General features: G+C 38.6%; 1 protein-coding gene across 1 annotated transcript; it reads left to right on the top strand.

Moving 5' to 3' along the window:
• Positions 1-12,369: 12,369 nt before the first annotated feature.
• Positions 12,370-13,292, top strand: LOC110883705. The gene is made up of 3 exons (XM_022131377.2): positions 12,370-12,768; positions 12,888-13,003; positions 13,077-13,292. Exons 1-3 carry the CDS (start codon positions 12,627-12,629, stop codon positions 13,224-13,226), a joined length of 408 nt encoding a protein of 135 aa, XP_021987069.1. The 5' UTR covers positions 12,370-12,626; the 3' UTR covers positions 13,227-13,292.
• The last annotated feature ends 10,185 nt before the right edge of the window (positions 13,293-23,477 follow it).

The following is a 23,477-nucleotide window of genomic DNA, read 5'->3' as shown; positions in this document are numbered from 1 at the left end:
CTGGGCCTTATTAATTTTCGTCGTGGGCTTACTGTTCAAGCCCAACCACGTGTTTCGTCGAGCCCAATATAAGTTTCGTCGAGGATGAAGTTTCATCGAGGGAGTGGATATATAAGGGGACCCAATGTTCAGAGATGTCATCTTTTTCAAACCCACTCTTCTTTTCATCTTCTCCAACACTCCATCTCCCATACCTCTTTCACCGACTTCAAGTTCAAAACCCCCTTTCATTTTCTCTAAAATTTTTCAGTAAATCAAAGGTATACAAATGTTTGTTTAAATGATTTGAACCTTGAGGAATCCTCTGTTTTTACTCGAATTTTTTTCAAACCCTCGGACACCCCTTTATGTTCGCATTCAACTTATAAACTTTGTTTATGTTTCTTGATTCTTGATAAAATCTGATAAAATTAGGGTGTTTATGTTGAGTTGTATATTGATTTGGTTTTAGGTTTCGGGTGCTAAAACAGGGGTTCGATTATTGTTGAATGTTTAATCGATTTTGGGTGTTTTCCAGTCAAACTCGTGCTGGTTACTCAACTGGAGTTGTTTCCATCATGTTTGGGTTCAAACAAAGTGTCATAGTGTTTAATTTTTCTGAATCATTCATCGATTAACTGATGTCGGCAAAAAACCCTTTGATTTTGAAAACCCCCAAACTGATGTTCATCGAAAAACCCTAACCTATGACGAAACCCCTATGACGACAAAACATGACTTTCTTCAAACTGCCTGTGACGAAACACCTACGACGAAATACCTTTTAACAATGGAATATTTTCGTCGAGAGCCTGTCGACGAAAAACCACTGGTCAAAGGTCAATATTGACTTTGTTTGACCCAGGGGTTCTTCGTCATGAGATTATGTTATTCATCACAGTGTGTGTCTTTCGTCGTCCCTCACTTAGAAAATTTTCAAGATTGGTGCCCTTTCACAGAAGTTTGGTATTTGTTTGTTAACTGTCCACTTCATACTTGAACTTGCATAGACTTATGTCTAATGCACATTTTATGATATTGTGACTTACTGTGATTGTTTTCGAATACAAATGGCACCAAAAGAGAAGAAACGTAAGGCCGCGACCAAGAAAACCGAAAAACCGGAAGAACAAGTTATGTCAGAAAAGCGTCACAACATGATTGCATATCTTGATCCTGAAGAGAAGTTTACTGAACTGGAGGAGATCACGCAATGGATAAGGGAGTCGCGGATAAACAAAGCTGTCACTTTTTCAACTCCGGTCTACAAGTCGCTCATCAAAGCATTCTGGAATTCAGCGAGCGTTGTTGTAGTTGATGGAACTGAATTTATACAAGGGAAAGTGAATGAAGTGAATGTGAATGTCTCACCTGATATCTTGAACACCGTTCTAGAACTGCAAGATGATCCTAATGCACCGTACTCTATTCCAATAATGTGCACATGCGGTTGTTTACTAAGGATGAAGTCTACCGGTGATATCTTCAGCAGTCAAATCAACAAGGGAGATCTGCCAATGCGGTACAAGTTTCTACTACACGTACTTATTCAATGTCTTAGCAACAGACGAGCTGGCTATGAAAATTCAGACAATGATCTCATGGGACTCATGGTGGCATTAGTGTTAAACAAACCGTTTAGCATCTCGAAGTACATCTTAGACAACATGAAGGAGAATATGACAAGAACCGATGGTCGAACAACTAGGAATAAGTTCTGGATGTATCCTCGTTTTCTGCAAATGATCATGAATGTCCAGCATCCCGATCTTTTAAAAGCCGATGATGACATCTTGAAGATAGATACGATGATAGAGCATTCACTGAAGATCTTCAAAGGCCTTGCAACGAAAAGATACAAAGAAAGTGATCCGCCAAGAAGATTGATCTGTGCTCTTGGAAAGACAGACTACATCGCTCCAGAAGACGACAAATGGCGTCACAATGACAGCCAATCTGACGATGAGGAGCCGGAGTTAAAGAAAAAGACGGAACAAAAGTTTGGACGAAAGGATTTGGATTCTTCAGACAGTGATGATGAAGGTGGTGATGGTGGTGATGCAGGTGCTCTTGGTGCATCTACTGCTGGTGCATCTGCTGCTGGTACAGTTGGTGCTAGTTCAGCTAGTGATGATGAAGAGGATACAGAATCGGATGATAACCAATCTGAGACTGGGTACGAGTTCTATGTTGATGAACGTGGTGTAAGGCAGGTCAGGAAGATTAGACGGGAGGATGATGATGATGAATACGTTCCTTCGGATACCAAAGCTGAACGTTTGAAGGAGAAGCAAACAGCTGCTCGTCGAAAGAAGAAGGCAAGAAAGAACATCGGTTCTTCATCTGCTCAGCAGTCCGTTCCACAGCAAGAACCTACTCAAGAAGCAGAAATGAATCCAAACCTTGGATTCACGACCGATGAAGCTGTTGATATGGTGGCGTCTCCTCCAAGATCCTCCGAACCAACTCCTGTAGTGACTTCAGCTCCTAAAACTCCTACAGTGACACCTCAAGAACTAGCTCCCTCAATAGCATCGACCATTTGTGCAACGACTTCACAGCTGACCTCAGAGCGCAGATAAACTTGATTCTCTCAGATGCCGCAAGATGAAAAGATTGATTTCCTGTTCTCTCAATTGCAAGCTGCGGCTGGTCAAATCGATAGACAGTCGGCAGTGATCAATGTTACCACAAGCGACATGATTAAGCAACAGCTGGAGATAAACACGTTGAATTCCACTGTTGGTCGTCAACAAGCAGAGATTGAGCAACTAAAGGCAGAGAATGAATGCTTGAAGGCTGCTGATGAAGAAAGAGAACGCCAGTTGCAACAGATGCGAGCTGCGGATAACACTCGTGGTATTGACATGAACCGCTTGAAAGAAAGAAGCATCCAGGTTCAGAGGCAGGCCGACACTCTTAAAGAAAAGCATGACGACATGAAAGAGTGGTACAACATTCGGAATAACAAGATAACGGATGGGGTCAAAAGAATCACTGATGGCTTCGAGTTTTTAAGAAAGCGGGTCAACATTCTGTGGGGTGACCGATGCAAGCAACAACAAGTCCTAAAGAAACAAGATCATGATTCTGAGGATCCGGGTAACCCTGACCCTTCTACAACATCTGAGCAACCGCCAGCCACTGCATCTACTCAAATCGTTGTCTTCCAGCCTTCAAAGCTGGAATCGGCACAATGAACCTCTGGTGGATCCATAGAAGAAGTACAACAACTGGAGAGCAGTTCTTACATTGAAAGCTCTAAGGCTGGTACATCCTCTGTTCCTAGTTCTGCTGATCTTGCTTTACAGGCTATGCATCCTATTACTGGAGAAATTCTTGAAGAAGGAGAGATTGTTGCGGATCTTTCACATGAGCATTTACTTGCCTTGAATGAGATGAAAGAAATTGATGAGCTGCTATTGATGATATTCCGAGTGAGCCGGAAACAGCAAATTTAGAAAATGTTGAAGAAATTGTCTTTGAAGGCGTTGATAAGAAGTCCTCATATGTGCGAGAAGACGGGACTGAGTTCGCTTCTTTTAATGAAGAATGGTTGAAAGAGAACATGGACGTCATCGATGAACAACTGAAGAATCGAGATACTTCTGATAATGCTTCGGATGCGTTCACAGAGTGGCGAAAGAAGTTCCTATCTAAAGTTTCCAAGCCTTTGCCAGCGGAAGTTCAAGTTGACTACCTGCAATACGAAAAGGAGAACTTGCATGGAAAGATTCTTTGCTGGATGTTCGTGAAGGAAATCAACTGCATGGCCATCAAGCGTTAATACGGTATTCAATACTTCAGTTCGCTGCTGAGCATTTTGTCCTTACCATTTTACGACGTTGCAGCTTTGACGAAGCTTGAGCTCATTAATCGCTCAAACTTCGAAGGAGCAACGTTGTTTGCACGAAAGATAAAGATGAACAAAAGGACAGGATGGAAAAACGAGTTGTACAAGCCTCAGTTTCCTATCTATCAGCAAATCAAGTTCACCATGGATCCATCGACCAACACGGCGCGATACAAGCTTGTTTATCAGCCCACGAAGGTTATGAACAAGATCCCTTTAATGCCGATGAAACAAAACTTTTTGGAAGACATGGCGTTGTGGTGTTACGATTCGGATACTCATGAAACGGTTATTGTGTTCAAGGGCGATCGAGAGAACTTCCGGATGCTAGATCCGGTGTGGATTGCGAACATGTCCGCGGCTGACATCAGCAAGCTATTCCGACATGATATCTTCTACGAAGACAAGGACGCACATCAAGCGCTAAAATTTCAACGCGTCGCTTGTTTCTGTTTTTACCGAGGGATACACGCCGGAAGCACCTGGTCGTTGAAGCACTGAAGATTGAAGACCGAAGACCATGTAATAGACAAGGGGGAGTTTGTTGATGCATATTTTGTGTCTGTAACTTGTTCTTTTTAGTGTTGTATGTACGGTCTTTTATATTATCGAGTCTGTAATGTCCGTTAGTCGACCAAGTCGGATATCCTCCTATCTAACTTGGGTCCGACAGTTGTCTCTTTTGGTATGTAATGTTTATGAACTGTGCATGTTGCATATTGGGTAGTAGATTATGTTTGTGTGTTTTTACAAGTCTGCTGCAAACTGTCTAATAGTTTGCAGCCTATCTGTTTGTGAAGCCCTCGACGAAAGACCCTGTCTTTCGTCGTTCACATGTATAATGAAAAACCTGTTGGTCATCATTCCATGTTTCGTCATGATCATCGACGAAACACCTGGTGTTTCGTTGTCCTTGGTATTTCGCCAGGCCCTTTATGTGTTTCGTCGACAGTTGGGCTGGGCTGCCTATATAAACACCATTTGGTTTCTGTGTGAAACCATGAGAGCATACCCTACTGTGAGTTTACTGTCAAACATTGTGTGTATGTGTTTGATGCTTATTCTCAACCGTTTTAATCAATAGACTGTGTGAATCGTTGGTTACTTCGTGTTCTTGTTACATATTATGTGTTTGGTTTGGCATTGTTCACGGGGATCCCGCACTCGTGACAGTGTTTGTTATAAACAAGTGATTTGGTTTCGTGATCGATCCTCCGAAAACGGACCTACAAACCCTTATCCGGCTAACATGAGCCTTCTAACGGCAACATCAGTTGGTGTGCTTCCTTTTTTGTTGTATCTAAATACTCAAACAACAAATAGAACCTTTGTGATTAATCTAATACAAACCCCTTTGTTCTCAAACCCGCTGCCTCCATCACAACCCATCTTTGTCAGCCGCCGGATCAATTTTTTGGTTTGCAAAACCAAACCCAACCCAAGAAACCTTTTGTTTTAACTGCCGCCGCACACCTAAAACTCCCAACAAATCTGCCCAACTTAAATCGTTTTTGTTTGAGAAGGTGTTGAGGTTTTTTTGTGATTTGTTGATTTCGTTGGTTTGTTAAGAAAATACAGAAAGAAGTGAAGGTGGCACTGAATTTTTGAATTAGGGTTTGAGTTTGTATGTTTAAGATAGTGAGAGAGATGATTGAAGAAGGCACATGAACACCTGGGTGATTTCAAATTTTTTTTGGGTTGTTGATAAATACGCCTCTCCTAAATACGCCACTCACTTTCCTTTAAATCTTGAACGCGAGTTCAAGTTGCCTGGCGTATTTGATAAATATGTCGGTAAGATAACGTCTTTTTCTAGCGTTGTTATTCTGGAGGATTTAAGTTGCCCAGCATATATGTTCCCAACGTAATTGATAAATCTTGAAGGCGAGTTCAAGTGTCCAGCGTATTTATTAAATACGCGGGTCAGCTTTTTTGTCAGTAGAGACAACGTATTTACCAAAAAAACCGCATTTTTTGTCACGCTCCGTGTCAGAAAAGTTACTATGGCAATCAATCATGAAAAGAACGGTTCTTGGATATTTGATTCTAGTGCTACTGACACCCTGACGTTTGAACCGTTGGACATACGGTCAATGACCAATCCTCAAAAAACTCAAATCCGTACTGCAAACAACAGAACAATGCAAGTGAAAGGAGGAGGTGTGACAACCGGTAATTTACGAACCTTAATTACAGGATTAACAAGTGTTTTAGGCGATAATAAATAGTGTTTAAGACGCAACTTAATTTAATTAGGCCTTAAGTATGCCTAGGAACGTCTATCCGACTTTACAGTACGCGTATGACGATTTGCGTGGAATCTGCGGAATATTAAATGGTAACGAATGAAAACCGAACAAAATACTGGCAACGCCGAAATTACTAATTTTATACGAACATTTTATATTTACAAGTTTAATTTTGCAAATTTATTGTGCTTCCGTACGCCACAAACGCAAACGCGAACGGAAAACGCGACTATAGGAAACGCACCGATAACGAAACGGAATCATCGGACACGCGTGTTACCTTCAGAACTGAATTTTGACGATATATATTTAGATTCGTGATTATATTTTATAATCGAAGTCTAAACCGGATCGAAAAACGGATTAAAATGATCAACGTCGTATTCCTCGACATAACACCGGTAAACACCCACCTTGTTCCCCTGTTCTCTTTTAGCTCTCCGTTGAAGATTATATGAGGATGATGCTGATGTTGGTTCAACTACGATTCGAACCTTAAGTTTATTTTTTTTGGTCAGATTTGGTTCGAGACTCGGTCAATGCAAGACAGCGGACAAACTTCGGCTCGGGTCAGCCTGGACAGATTCATTTCATTTCGACCCGGTTCACTCACTCAAGACTTGGTTCGGTCCAGGTTCGGTTACGTTTCGAATCTGGTAAAACATAACTCAGATTTAAATCGGTTCTGACCCGTATTTTCGATTCAGGTTCGGGTCAACATAAGTCAACGACGACCAACCTCAGTCGACTTGGTCAACATCCGAGTCAAACTCGGTCAACAGCAGTCAATCGCGGTCGAAACCAGGCCCGGTAAAGTTAAACGACGCGAAATTAGTATAGATTGTTATAGTTACTAGATTTTTTTATATACTACGCGAATCGAGCTCGACCGGTTAAAAGTTTATACGTTAGTGATTTATTTACGATTCTTGCAAAATTTGCGAAAAGTTATATATATCTTGTTTGTTGATTTATTGGTTGAGTTTTTAAAAGAAAATACGACGACTTTATCTGTCGGGTTATTCGAAAAACAGAGGAAACTCTGCCCGATTTTTATTAAAATCCCGTAATATAAAGCGTATTTATATGTATAAACGGCACTTAGTAACTCACCAAAACGCGTTTATAACCTTTCGACAAAAGTGGATTACAAGTCAACGAAAACACATTGAAACTCTTATAACACTTTTATAAAATAAATATAATTAGTTATATTTATTTCAAACGTCAGAAATTATATTTTATAAAATAAATATAATGTCTTATATTTATTTCTAACGTCAACTATTCGGAAATCGTATTTCAAAAGTCTAGTATTTGGAAAATAAATAACATATATATAATTATTTATATTTATTTCGAGTGTCGAGACTTCGAATACTCTTATAAAGATTATTCGTTTCAAACATCTAACCGAACACGGCACGCGTCGCGCAATTATAGCACCTTACTAACCGAGTTAGTTGATAACAAGTATATATATATTATATATACTTACACCTTACGAAAGCTACGACCAGTCGTATCACTACTTCATATACGACTTTTATTCGCGACTACTAATACGACTTCGTATACGCACACCCATATATATATATGATTATATACATAAATGTATATATTTTCTAAAACACCCTAAAACTAAGTTGTTTTCGAGAATTAGTTTCATCCCGATTATCAATGGGATCAAATAACCATAGTTCGGTTATTTCAAATCAAGATAACACCTTAATAGAATCGTTTAGTTAGCGATTCGGTAGAGCTCGGGACACGTAGTTTAACTACGTTGTCTTATTAGAAACTAATAAGTTATTCCTTGATTAGGAATGCTTTAGTTGCACGCTAGCTACTTCACGTTCTTGGAAACGACACTATGGAATGCACTTTAAGCTAGCTTTGCACATGGAAATCCAGGTGAGTTCATAACCCCCACTTTTTCTATTTTTACATTTTTACAAATGTTTTCGGGGGTGGAAAGACATGCAAGTTTTTGCAAAAGCAAACAATATTTCGATGAACGAAAACACATATTTATAAACCATGTTGCAAATGATTTTTAATGAACTTGAATGGTTTACGAAAGGTTTATACTAAACATACCGGGTTTACAAAACGTGCATGATTTTCATGACTAGTGACGAGAATGTCCTAGTTACAACAACGGGACTGGATTGGCCTGCGTACGCAAAACGAGACAACTCAGTGAGATCATGTCCCCCTTTTCTTTCAAAGTCTCGGTTTACAACTTTCGGGGGGAAATACATGTCAAACTTAGGTATGATTAAGTTATGGAATGAACTCTTAGATCATGTGAGTATAGGTTGTAACTGAGGTGCCATTAATCCTTTTGAGGACCAAGGAACAAAGGTTAGATCTAATGGGTACGGGCGAGCCCCACTCACGGTCCATGGGTGACCACTTAGAGTGCTGTTGTGTCCCACTCGAGGTGATTCGACACTAAAAATTGCCTACGCGGGTTGAGTACCTCCTATGTCGTCGCATATATTAATGTCCTCGCGAAACATTAATGATCAACATGTTCATAGACGCTTTACATACCAACTTACAACACTATAACTTTCAAATGTTTTTAATATTCATTTGACGCAAACTCATAATACATGTATTTACAAACATTGATAATGTTTTCAACTTATGTACAAGTAAGAGGACGTGTTGGTCCTGCTTACAAATACTCTTTTGGGCTCGGCCCATTCTCTCTCGTGCAATGCACGAATACTCTTGTGGGCTAGACCCACAGTTTTCATATAACATGCCAAGAAACTTATTTTACTAAATTTTCTTCACAACTTTTAAACCGGTACACAAAAGATTTGTTTAAAATCTTTTTAAAACAAACTATGAACTCGCTCAACTTTATGTTGACTTTTTCGCATGTTCTTTCTCAGGTTGCATTTTTCAAAACTACGGAACGGTTGGAATAGGAGAACCCACGGGATTTCGAGTACTTAGCGGGAGTTCATTGTTTAGAAGTCTTAGCTTTTTGCTTCCGCTGTGCAATGAAGATACCGGTCCAGTCACGCCAAGCTCTGATATTTTGGGGTGTGACAGATTGGTATCAGAGCTATAGGTTTCAGCGAATCAGTTTTCTGTAGAGATACCTAGGCTTTAACCTTACTTTCCTCTAGGGACTTAGATATCAAGGATTGAACACATACAGAACGCCTAAGACTCGAATATGGGCTCCAACCGTTGCCGAAAACAATGAGACAACAATTTTGGTTTTAAACAAACACAAGTGTTGTGTTGATACGCGGTTCACGAAGTAGATTCATACATTAAGCAAAACTTTGAGAGTTTTGGATAACATGCATTTAGAACCTTTGTAAAGCTTATGTCGAAACTCATTAAAGGTCCTCACTTAGAAACCGTGACTAACAACTCCGACAAACGCCATTATATTATGTCGTCCATGCTATCTTACTTACCCGAGCAGGTAACCTACGCGGAACAAAACGCTAGTGCACAAGTATACATGAAACTTAAACTATACGTCAACGGATGTTGAAGTACATCACACACAACTTTCAAGGCAAGGCCTTTGGAAAACATGATTGAGTACGACAACAATGATGCTAATTCTGTCAGCGAGAGAATTACTGCTCGAAATGCGGCAATTTGCCACGTGATCCTGCAAATGACACGAATCACGCTAAGGTACGTTTAACTGGGATTTCACAACAATCTATACTTACTCTAATGAGACTCACAACTATTGGCGCTGCAAAAGAAGTCACATGTCTTCGCATTCCCCCTACTTCATTCATGGCGATTATGCTACGTACAACATTCTATGGTAATGTCACATAATAACCAATCATCATGTGAACTTCCAGGTAAAAACCTTAAATTTCTTTTGTTGAAATTTCGAATTCTTGCATATAGTGAGAAGATTTTTGCATTTCTACTCCCCCTTAATGATTGTTGCACCACAAAGATTTTCTTCCATGATAGAAAACACTCAATTGTTTTATTTTTGATGAATTCATATGTACGCATGCATTGTTTATCGCGCATGTGGTTCGTTGATTCGTGAAGACCATTGGAGGGCTTCACTCCAAATTGTCGTTTTATCAAAGATCAAATATCGTTCGCTATACTTGATCTTTGCATTGTGATCTAGATGACCAGCATTGTTGCAAAGTGTTGACTTTTTGATATCGAGTCAACGAACTAGTCGAAACTCTTTTCTTTTGAATACATTACATGGTTTGTTCATTGTAACCACGTTGAAATCTCTTGTTAACACATGCATTTATCGTTGGAATGTGACTAAACCAAGTTTAATTGTTGAACTTGCTCGTAATATATATTCGATTCAAGATTCCATATGATGGATTGAGGCCATCATATTCGAAATAATCCCAACAAGCACTTCATTTGCTTTGAATCATAACATGCTTGTTTGGTCTTTGACTTCATTAAATCGTTTCTTTGATCACGATCACCTTGTGGTGGCGTTTTTCACAAGTTTGAAGCTTGTGCTAATCTCATTGCTCACATCATGTACGGATTTAATTATTTATTTATTTGTTTAGTCTTATTAAATCCGCTTTGCCGATTTATCATATAAAAGCAATCTTAACACAATCGTGTGTTAAGATAATGGTACACAAATCCATGTTATACTTCGGTGTACCTCTTAACGGTTCTTTCATCATCGATCGAACATTTTGTAATGTTTATTGCTTTCCAACTTCGATCGAAAAATGATATTTATTGTTTCATTTTTCAATTGAAAATCCTATGAGATTTGGTGTCGGTATACATTTGTAGCTTGGGCTAATCATGGTCGATCGTTTCATGCAAAACTACATATGTATTTCGTTTGACTAATCATTTAAATGGTCTTAATGCAACTATGTATTAAGATAATGATACACCAGGTTCGGTTGTATTTCATTTCGGTGTATCCTTGCAACACGTTGATTTTATTCATTTAATGGTTCGATTGTTGATAAATCATTTTCATGAGTCTATTTATTTGAACTTGTTAAACTCGAGTTTCAATCATACAACAACCAACACCAGTTTCTGTTGGTAGTAAAGTCTATTGTTTCAGAAATTGAATTGTAGTTTGGGAACGTTCATTTGGAATTCTATTGGTCGAAATTCCTCTTTTGTTGGACCCCCGTAAAGTTGGTCACATTGGTGATAGTATCAATAAGCTTCGTTCAATTGACATCGATTTCTGGAACAAACTCAGCTGAACCGTAGGGTTCCTATTGATGCAAAATGTTCTTGCAATCACGTAATCTGAACAAGTTTTGGTTCGATTACATGGTCATTCACTTTGGTATTATTCAGACTCACCTAGGAACGACACAACTCTGAGAAGATAACATAGACTAAATTTCGAGGACGAAATTTCTGTAACAGGGGGAGAATGTGACAACTGGTAATTTACGAACCTTAATTACAGGATTAACAAGTGTTTAAGGCGATAATAAATAGTGTTTAAGACACAACTTAATTTAATTAGGCCTTAAGTATGCCTAGGAACGTCTATCCGACTTTACAGTACGCGTATGACGATTTGCGTGGAATCTGCGGAATATTAAACAGTAACGAATGAAAACCGAAAAAAATACTGGCAACGCCGAAATTACTAATTATATACGAACATTTTATATTTACAAGTTTAATTTTGCAAATTTATTGTGCTTCCGTACGCCACAAACGCAAACGCGAACGGAAAACGCGACTGTAGGAAACGCACCGACAACGAAACGGAAGCATCGGACACGCGTGTTACCTTCAGAACTGAATTTTGACGATATATATTTAGATTCGTGATTATATTTTATAATCGTAGTCTAAACCGGATCGAAAACCGGATTAAAATGATCAACGTCGTATTCTACGCGATTTTAACGTAAACAACGAACAAACGCGCAAACACCGGCTACCGACCCTAATTTACGTGTTTTATTACTGAAATTATATACTACGACGCTCAACGGAGTTCGGGTGCGAAGACGGGTTCCCGAAATGTTAATGGGCCACTTAAAACACGAGATTGGGCTTGTGGGCCTTGGGCCCAAGCCAAAGCCCATTAGAGAAACCTAGCTATATAAATGTTGTGAAAACCCTAACCCTCATTTGTTGTTCAGCCGTTCCCATTATCTTTTTCCATCTCAAATTCTTTTGCAAACCAAATATATAGACAAATGCCAAGAACCGTATCCACAATACTCAAAATAAAAAACACAGACACTAAAAATTTGCTCTCATTCATCTCCTTTAAAACAAATCTCACAAACCTCCCTCAAACACAGTCAAACACCCCTTGCTCTCTCTCGCTGATATCCGGCTACGGATCGGTGGCTCCGGTGTTGATTCCGACCGGTCAAACACGCATTCACACTCCATGATCTCTACACTACCCCCCCCCTCGTTTCATCGGTCAAAAAGACACCAACACCCGACGGTGGTGGTGAGCGGCGACTGCGGAGAAAGAGAGAGAAAGAGAAGAGAGAGGCAATGGCGGTGCGACGACGTGAATAGAGACGAAATGATGGTGCATGGCAGCGTGGAATCTTTTCAGCAGTGACGAAATTAGGAAGAAAGAGAGGGAACCAGAGAGAGGAGAGAACCGGCTGAGCCGGCGCCGTCTCCGACGACGGTGGAGTCGTCCCATTTCGACGTTTCCTCGACATAACACCGGTAAACACCCACCTTGTTCCCCTGTTCTCTTTTAGCTCTCCGTTGAAGATTATATGAGGATGATGCTGATGTTGGTTCAACTACGATTCGAACCTTAAGTTTATTTTTTTTTTTGTCAGATTTGGTTCGAGACTCGGTCAATGCAAGACAGCGGACAAACTTCGGCTCGGGTCAGCCTGGACAGATTCATTTCATTTCGACCCGGTTCACTCACTCAAGACTTGGTTCGGTCCAGGTTCGGTTACGTTTCGAATCTGGTAAAACATAACTCAGATTTAAATCGGTTCTGACCCGTATTTTCGATTCAGGTTCGGGTCAACATAAGTCAACGACGACCAACCTCAGTCGACTTGGTCAACATCCGAGTCAAACTCGGTCAACAGCAGTCAATCGCGGTCGAAACCAGACCCGGTAAAGTTAAACGACGCGAAATTAGTATAGATTGTTATAGTTACTAGATTTTTTTATATACTACGCGAATCGAGCTCGACCGGTTAAAAGTTTATACGTTAGTGATTTATTTACGATTCTTGCAAAATTTGCGAAAAGTTATATATATCTTGTTTGTTGATTTATTGGTTGAGTTTTTAAAAGAAAATACGACGACTTTATCTGTCGGGTTATTCGAAAAAACAGAGGAAACTCTGCCCGATTTTTATTAAAATCCCGTAATATAAAGCGTATTTATATGTATAAAGGGCACTTAGTAACTCACCAAAACGCGTTTATAACTTTTCGACAAAAGTGGATTACAAGTCAACGAAAACACATTGAAACTCTTATAACACTTTTATAAAATAAATATAATTAGTTATATTTATTTCAAACGTCGGAAATTATATTTTATAAAATAAATATAATGTCTTATATTTATTTCTAACGTCAACTATTCGGAAATCGTATTTCAAAAGTCTAGTATTCGGAAAATAAATAACATATATATAATTATTTATATTTATTTCGAGTGTCGAGACTTCGAATACTCTTATAAAGATTATTCGTTTCAAACATCTAACCGAACACGGCACGCGTCGCGCAATTATAGCACCTTACTAACCGAGTTAGTTGATAACAAGTATATATATATTATATATACTTACACTTTACGAAAGCTACGACCAGTCGTATCACTACTTCATATACGACTTTTATTCGCGACTACTAATACGACTTCGTATACGCACACCCATATATATATATGATTATATACATAAATGTATATATTTTCTAAAACACCCTAAAACTAAGTTGTTTTCGAGAATTAGTTTCATCCCGATTATCAATGGGATCAAATAACCATAGTTCGGTTATTTCAAATCAAGATAACACCTTAATAGAATCGTTTAGTTAGCGATTCGGTAGAGCTCGGGACACGTAGTTTAACTACGTTGTCTTATTAGAAACTAATAAGTTATTCCCTGATTAGGAATGCTTTAGTTGCACGCCAGCTACTTCACGTTCTTGGAAACGACACTATGGAATGCACTTTAAGCTAGCTTTGCACATGGAAATCCAGGTGAGTTCATAACCCCCACTTTTTCTATTTTTACATTTTTACAAATGTTTTCGGGGGTGGAAAGACATGCAAGTTTTTGCAAAAGCAAACAATATTTCGATGAACGAAAACACATATTTATAAACCATGTTGCAAATGATTTTTAATGAACTTGAATGGTTTACGAAAGGTTTATACTAAACATACCGGGTTTACAAAACGTGCATGATTTTCATGACTAGTGACGAGAATGTCCTAGTTACAACAACGGGACTGGATTGGCCTGGGTACGCAAAACGAGACAACTCAGTGAGATCATGTCCCCCTTTTCTTTCAAAGTCTCGGTTTACAACTTTCGGGGGGAAATACATGTCAAACTTAGGTATGATTAAGTTATGGAATGAACTCTTAGATCATGTGAGCATAGGTTGTAACTAAGGTGCCATTAATCCTTTTGAGGACCAAGGAACAAAGGTTAGATCTAATGGGTACGGCGAGCCCCACTCACGGTCCATGGGCGACCACTTAGAGTGCTGTTGTGTCCCACTCGAGGTGATTCAACACTAAAAATTGCCTACGCGGGTTGAGTACCTCCTATGTCGTCGCATATATTAATGTCCTCGCGAAACATTAATGATCAACATGTTCATAGACGCTTTACATACCAACTTACAACACTATAACTTTCAAATGTTTTTAATATTCATTTGACGCAAACTCATAATACATGTATTTACAAACATTGATAATGTTTTCAACTTATGTACAAGTAAGAGGACGTGTTGGTCCTGCTTACAAATACTCTTTTGGGCTCGGCCCATTCTCTCTCGTGCAATGCACGAATACTCTTGTGGGCTAGACCCACAGTTTTCATATAACATGCCAAGAAACTTATTTTACTAAATTTTCTTCACAACTTTTAAACCGGTACACAAAAGATTTGTTTAAAATCTTTTTAAAACAAACTATGAACTCGCTCAACTTTATGTTGACTTTTTCGCATGTTCTTTCTCAGGTTGCATTTTTCAAAACTACGAAACGGTTGGAATAGGAGAACCCACGGGATTCCGAGTACTTAGCGGGCGTTCATTGTTTAGAAGTCTTAGCTTTTTGCTTCCGCTGTGCAATGAAGATACCGGTCCAGTCACGCCAAGCTCTGATATTTTGGGGTGTGACAGATTGGTATCAGAGCTATAGGTTTCAGCGAATCAGTTTTCTGTAGAGATACCTAGGCTTTAACCTTACTTTCCTCTAGGGACTTAGATATCAAGGATTGAACACATACAGAACGCCTAAGACTTGAATATGGGCTCCAACCGTTGCCGAAAACAATGAGACAACAATTTTGGTTTTAAACAAACACAAGTGTTGTGTTGATACGCGGGTCACGAAGTAGATTCATACATTAAGCAAAACTTTGAGAGTTTTGGATAACATGCATTTAGAACCTTTGTAAAGCTTATGTCGAAACTCATTAAAGGTCCTCACTTAGAAACCGTGACTAACAACTCCGACAAACGCCATTATATTATGTCGTCCATGCTATCTTACTTACCCGAGCAGGTAACCTACGCGGAACAAAACGCTAGTGCACAAGTATACATGAAACTTAAACTATACGTCAACGGATGTTGAAGTACATCACACACAACTTTCAAGGCAAGGCCTTTGGAAAACATGATTGAGTACGACAACAATGATGCTAATTCTGTCAGCGAGAGAATTACTGCTCGAAATGCGGCAATTTGCCACGTGATCCTGCAAATGACACGAATCACGCTAAGGTACGTTTAACTGGGATTTCACAACAATCTATACTTACTCTAATGAGACTCACAACTATTGGCGCTGCAAAAGAAGTCACATGTCTTCGCATTCCCCCTACTTCATTCATGGCGATTATGCTACGTACAACATTCTATGGTAATGTCACATAATAACCAATCATCATGTGAACTTCCAGGTAAAGTCCTTAAATTTCTTTTGTTGAAATTTCGAATTCTTGCATATAGTGAGAAGATTTTTGCATTTCTACTCCCCCTTAATGATTGTTGCACCACAAAGATTTTCTTCCATGATAGAAAACACTCAATTGTTTTATTTTTGATGAATTCATATGTACGCATGCATTGTTTATCGCGCATGTGGTTCGTTGATTCGTGAAGACCATTGGAGGGCTTCACTCCAAATTGTCGTTTTATCAAAGATCAAATATCGTTCGCTATACTTGATCTTTGCATTGTGATCTAGATGACCAGCATTGTTGCAAAGTGTTGACTTTTTGATATCGAGTCAACGAACTAGTCGAAACTCTTTTCTTTTGAATACATTACATGGTTTGTTCATTGTAACCACGTCGAAATCTCTTGTTAACACATGCATTTATCGTTGGAATGTGACTAAACCAAGTTTAATTGTTGAACTTGCTCGTAATATATATTCGATTCAAGATTCCATATGATGGATTGAGGCCATCATATTCGAAATAATCCCAACAAGCACTTCATTTGCTTTGAAGCATAACATGCTTGTTTGGTCTTTGACTTCATTAAATCGTTTCTTTGATCACGATCACCTTGTGGTGGCGTTTTTCACAAGTTTGAAGCTTGTGCTAATCTCATTGCTCACATCATGTACGGATTTAATTATTTATTTATTTGTTTAGTCTTATTAAATCCGCTTTGCCGATTTATCATATAAAAGCAATCTTAACACAATCGTGTGTTAAGATAATGGTACACAAATCCATGTCATACTTCGGTGTACCTCTTAACGGTTCTTTCATCATCGATCGAACATTTTGTAATGTTTATTGCTTTCCAACTTCGATCGAAAAACGATATTTATTGTTTCATTTTTCAATTGAAAATCCTATGAGATTTGGTGTCGGTATACATTTGTAGCTTGGGCTAATCATGGTCGATCGTTTCATGCAAAACTACATATGTATTTCGTTTGACTAATCATTTAAATGGTCTTAATGCAACTATGTATTAAGATAATGATACACCAGGTTCGGTTGTATTTCATTTCGGTGTATCCTTGCAACACGTTGATTTTATTCATTTAATGGTTCGATTGTTGATAAATCATTTTCATGAGTCTATTTATTTGAACTTGTTAAACTCGAGTTTCAATCATACAACAACCAACACCAGTTTCTGTTGGTAGTAAAGTCTATTGTTTCAGAAATTGAATTGTAGTTTGGGAACGTTCATTTGGAATTCTATTGGTCGAAATTCCTCTTTTGTTGGACCCCCGTAAAGTTGGTCACATTGGTGATAGTATCAATAAGCTTCGTTCAATTGACATCGATTTCTGGAACAAACTCAGCTGAACCGTAGGGTTCCTATTGATGCAAAATGTTCTTGCAATCACGTAATCTGAACAAGTTTTGGTTCGATTACATGGTCATTCACTTTGGTATTATTCAGACTCACCTAGGAACGACACAACTCTGAGAAGATAACATAGACTAAATTTCGAGGACGAAATTTCTGTAACAGGGGGAGAATGTGACAACTGGTAATTTACGAACCTTAATTACAGGATTAACAAGTGTTTAAGGCGATAATAAATAGTGTTTAAGACACAACTTAATTTAATTAGGCCTTAAGTATGCCTAGGAACGTCTATCCGACTTTACAGTACGCGTATGACGATTTGCGTGGAATCTGCGGAATATTAAACAGTAACGAATGAAAACCGAAAAAAATACTGGCAACGCCGAAATTACTAATTATATACGAACATTTTATATTTACAAGTTTAATTTTGCAAATTTATTGTGCTTCCGTACGCCACAAACGCAAACGCGAACGGAAAACGCGACTGTAGGAAACGCACCGACAACGAAACGGAAGCATCGGACACGCGTGTTACCTTCAGTTTTGACGATATATATTTAGATTCTTGATTATATTTTATAATCGTAGTCTAAACCGGATCGAAAACCGGATTAAAATGATCAACGTCGTATTCTACGCGATTTTAACGTAAACAACGAACAAACGCGCAAACACCGGCTACCGACCCTAATTTACGTGTTTTATTACTGAAATTATATACTACGACGCTCAACGGAGTTCGGGTGCGAAGACGGGTTCCCGAAATGTTAATGGGCCACTTAAAACACGAGATTGGGCTTGTGGGCCTTGGGCCCAAGCCAAAGCCCATTAGAGAAACCTAGCTATATAAATGTTGTGAAAACCCTAACCCTCATTTGTTGTTCAGCCGTTCCCATTATCTTTTTCCATCTCAAATTCTTTTGCAAACCAAATATATAGACAAATGCCAAGAACCGTATCCACAATACTCAAAATAAAAAACACAGACACTAAAAATTTGCTCTCATTCATCTCCTTTAAAACAAATCTCACAAACCTCCCTCAAGCACAGTCAAACACCCCTTGCTCTCTCTCGCTGATATCCGGCTACGGATCGGTGGCTCCGGTGTTGATTCCGACCGGTCAAACACGCATTCACACTCCATGATCTCTACACTACCCCCCTCGTTTCATCGGTCAAAAAGACACCAACACCCGACGGTGGTGGTGAGCGGCGACTGCGGAGAAAGAGAGAGCAAGAGAAGAGAGAGGCAATGGCGGTGCGACGACGTGAATAGAGACGAAATGATGGTGCATGGCAGCGTGGAATCTTTTCAGCAGTGACGAAATTAGGAAGAAAGAGAGGGAACCAGAGAGAGGAGAGAACCGGCTGAGCCGGCGCCGTCTCCGACGACGGTGGAGCCGTCCCATTTCGACGTTTCCTCGACATAACACCGGTAAACACCCACCTTGTTCCCCTGTTCTCTTTTAGCTCTCCGTTGAAGATTATATGAGGATGATGCTGATGTTGGTTCAACTACGATTCGAACCTTAAGTTTATTTTTTTTGGTCAGATTTGGTTCGAGACTCGGTCAATGCAAGACAGCGGACAAACTTCGGCTCGGGTCAGCCTGGACAGATTCATTTCATTTCGACCCGGTTCACTCACTCAAGACTTGGTTCGGTCCAGGTTCGGTTACGTTTCGAATCTGGTAAAACATAACTCAGATTTAAATCGGTTCTGACCCGTATTTTCGATTCAGGTTCGGGTCAACATAAGTCAACGACGACCAACCTCAGTCGACTTGGTCAACATCCGAGTCAAACTCGGTCAACAGCAGTCAATCGCGGTCGAAACCAGACCCGGTAAAGTTAAACGACGCGAAATTAGTATAGATTGTTATAGTTACTAGATTTTTTTATATACTACGCGAATCGAGCTCGACCGGTTAAAAGTTTATACGTTAGTGATTTATTTACGATTCTTGCAAAATTTGCGAAAAGTTATATATATCTTGTTTGTTGATTTATTGGTTGAGTTTTTAAAAGAAAATACGACGACTTTATCTGTCGGGTTATTCGAAAAACAGAGGAAACTCTGTCCGATTTTATTAAAATCCCGTAATATAAAGCGTATTTATATGTATAAACGGCACTTAGTAACTCACCAAAACGCGTTTATAACCTTTCGAAAAAAGTGGATTACAAGTCAACGAAAACACATTGAAACTCTTATAACACTTTTATAAAATAAATATAATTAGTTATATTTATTTCAAACGTCGGAAATTATATTTTATAAAATAAATATAATGTCTTATATTTATTTATAACGTCAACGATTCGGAAATCGCATTTCAAAAGTCTAGTATTCGGAAAATAAATAACATATATATAATTATTTATATTTATTTCGAGTGTCGAGACTTCGAATACTCTTATAAAGATTATTCGTTTCAAACATCTAACCGAACACGGCACGCGTCGCGCAATTATAGCACCTTACTAACCGAGTTAGTTGATAACAAGTATATATATAATATATATACTTACACCTTACGAAAGCTACGACCAGTCGTATCACTACTTCATATACGACTTTTATTCGCGACTACTAATACGACTTCGTATACGCACACCCATATATATATATATATATGATTGTATACATAAATGTATATATTTTCTAAAACACCCGAAAACTAAGTTGTTTTCGAGAATTAGTTTCATCCCGATTATCAGTGGGATCAAATAACCATAGTTCGGTTATCTCAAATCAAGATAACACCTTAATAGAATCGTTTAGTTAGCGATTCGGTAGAGCTCGGGACACGTAGTTTAACTACGTTGCCTTATTAGAAACTAATAAGTTATTCCTTGATTAGGAATGCTTTAGTTGCACGCTAGCTACTTCACGTTCTTGGAAACGACACTATGGAATGCACTTTAAGCTAGCTTTGCACATGGAAATCCAGGTGAGTTCATAACCCCCACTTTTTCTATTTTTACATTTTTACAAATGTTTTCGGGGGTGGAAAGACATGCAAGTTTTTGCAAAAGCAAACAATATTTCGATGAACGAAAACACATATTTATAAACCATGTTGCAAATGATTTTTAATGAACTTGAATGGTTTACGAAAGGTTTATACTAAACATACCGATTTTACAAAACGTGCATGATTTTCATGACTAGTGACGAGAATGTCCTAGTTACAACAACGGGACTGGATTGGCCTGCGTACGCAAAACGAGACAACTCAGTGAGATCATGTCCCCCTTTTCTTTCAAAGTCTCGGTTTACAACTTTCGGGGGGAAATACATGTCAAACTTAGGTATGATTAAGTTATGGAATGAACTCTTAGATCATGTGAGCATAGGTTGTAACTGAGGTGCCATTAATCCTTTTGAGGACCAAGGAACAAAGGTTAGATCTAATGGGTACGGGCGAGCCCCACTCACGGTCCATGGGTGACCACTTAGAGTGCTGTTGTGTCCCAGTCGAGGTGATTCGACACTAAAAATTGCCTACGCGGGTTGAGTACCTCCTATGTCGTCGCATATATTAATGTCCTCGCGAAACATTAATGATCAACATGTTCATAGACGCTTTACATACCAACTTACAACACTATAACTTTCAAATGTTTTTAATATTCATTTGACGCAAACTCATAATACATGTATTTACAAACATTGATAATGTTTTCAACTTATGTACAAGTAAGAGGACGTGTTGGTCCTACTTACAAATACTCTTTTGGGCTCGGCCCATTCTCTCTCGTGCAATGCACGAATACTTTTGTGGGCTAGACCCACAGTTTTCATATAACATGCCAAGAAACTTATTTTACTAAATTTTCTTCACAGCTTTTAAACCGGTACACAAAAGATTTGTTTAAAATCTTTTTAAAACAAACTATGAACTCGCTCAACTTTATGTTGACTTTTTCGCATGTTCATTCTCAGGTTGCATTTTTCAAAACTACGGAACGGTTGGAATAGGAGAACCCACGGGATTTCGAGTACTTAGCGGGCGTTCATTGTTTAGAAGTTTTAGCTTTTTGCTTCCGCTGTGCAATGAAGATACCGGTCCAGTCACGCCAAGCTCTGATATTTTGGGGTGTGACAGGAGGAACAATTGAAATTCCACCAACTATGAAATTATCAAATTGTCTTTATGTTCCATCATTATCACACAAACTGCTCTCAATTAGCCATATTACCAAAGAACTAAATTGCACGGAACAAATGCATCCTACCTTTTGCCTCCTACAGGATATCAGGATGGGTGTGATTATTGGACGTGGTACTGAGCGCCAAAGATTATACTACGTGGATGAAGTGGCTCAACAGGGTACTGTGATGTTGGCACATGGAACTGAAAACCGGGAAGCCTGGCTATGGCATAGACGTTTAGGACACCTATCCACCGGTTATTCACATCTTTTGTTTCCAAAACTCTTCCCTTCAAATGGTAAAATAGATTGTGAAACCTATTTTCGTGCTAAAGGCCATCGACAACCATTTAAACCAAGAAATACGAAAGTTACTTCACCTTTTTCACTTATCCATTCTGATGTGTGGGGTCTTGCTCCTTATATGGGGTGGGGGGCAGGGTTTTCGGTACTTTCTACTATTTTTGGATGATTACACTCACATGACATGGGTATATTTTTTAATAAACAAAGCCGAAGTTTACATGAAATTTATCACGTTTTATGCTATGATTCACACTCAATTCCAAACCGAAATGCAAATCCTTCGATCCGACAATGGGGGGGGGGGGGAATTTGTCAATACATCCATGAAACAATTCTTTAAAACCAAAGGATTAGTTCATCAAACCTCTTGCTCTCAAAGCCCCGAACAAAACGGTGTTTCCGAACGGAAAAACCGTATTATTCTTGAAATGACTCGAGCTCTTCTAATTGAATCTCATGTACCTACATCGTTCTGGCCGGAGGCGGTTGCAACCTCTGTGTATCTCCTAAATCGACTCCCCACCAAAGCTCTAAAGTTTAAGACTCCCTTAGATTGTCTATCTAAGTCTGCCAGTATTCCCCATCCTCTTACACTTGAACCTCGAATCTCCGGGAGTACAACATTTATCCACATACCAAAAACCAACATAAACAAGCTTGGCCCATGTGCTGAGAAATATGTATTTGTCAGTTATGGGATCGATTGTCACACCCCGACCACGTAAAACAACAAAACGTGGCGGAAACGTCGGGGAGTGTTGTAACAGAATCATTGTTTCACAACCATGGATCAAATAGTTTTATTTTATTAAATTTTTGAACTCAATGATTTGGTACAATTCAGATAAATACAAATAATTGTTTCTCAGTTTTAAAGTCGCTAAGGCACAAGTCCATCCTTTGTGTAGCATGCATCAATAATCATCACATAGCAGTACCTGAAACATATATGAAAATAGGTACGTCAGCATAAAAATGCCTGTGAGTAACATTGGATTTTGTGTATTAGATTCATGGCTTTAGATAATACGAGAAAAGGTTTTATGTTTTCAAAATAGCCATGAATCTAATGTAAAAGTTTTGTTTCTGAAAACGTGTCGTTTTGGAAAAGGGTTATAGTATAGACAAAAATATACTTTAGTTTTGAAAAGTTTGTATAAATGATATAACAAAGTATACTTTAGTTTTAAATAGTTAAATTGATAGTATATCAAAATATACTTTAGTAATTAAAATAACAAATTTGATAGTATATCTCAAGTATACTTTGGTTTAAGGATAAAAGTATCGGTAGTATATCAAATTATACTTTGGTTTGAAAATAGCATATCAACTATGCTTTGGTTTAAAAATATAGCATATCAACTATGCTTTGGTAGTATATCAAATTATACTTTGGATTT

The sequence above is a fragment of the Helianthus annuus genome, chromosome 10 (assembly GCF_002127325.2).
Source record: "Helianthus annuus cultivar XRQ/B chromosome 10, HanXRQr2.0-SUNRISE, whole genome shotgun sequence".
Classification (NCBI taxonomy): Eukaryota; Viridiplantae; Streptophyta; class Magnoliopsida; order Asterales; family Asteraceae; genus Helianthus; species Helianthus annuus.
Note: the sequence above shows the minus strand (reverse complement) of the source record. Positions and strands in the feature narration are given on the sequence as shown.

Bases quoted from the DNA above. Each gene is read 5' to 3' on its own strand.
- LOC110883705 (XM_022131377.2), top strand. From the start codon at position 12,627: ATGGCAGCGTGGAATCTTTTCAGCAGTGACGAAATTAGGAAGAAAGAG. The intron at 12,769-12,887 runs GTAAACACCCAC...TTTTTTTGTCAG, and splicing joins GTTTCCTCGACATAACACCG to ATTTGGTTCGAGACTCGGTC. The intron at 13,004-13,076 runs GTTCGGTTACGT...TTTTCGATTCAG, and splicing joins CAAGACTTGGTTCGGTCCAG to GTTCGGGTCAACATAAGTCA.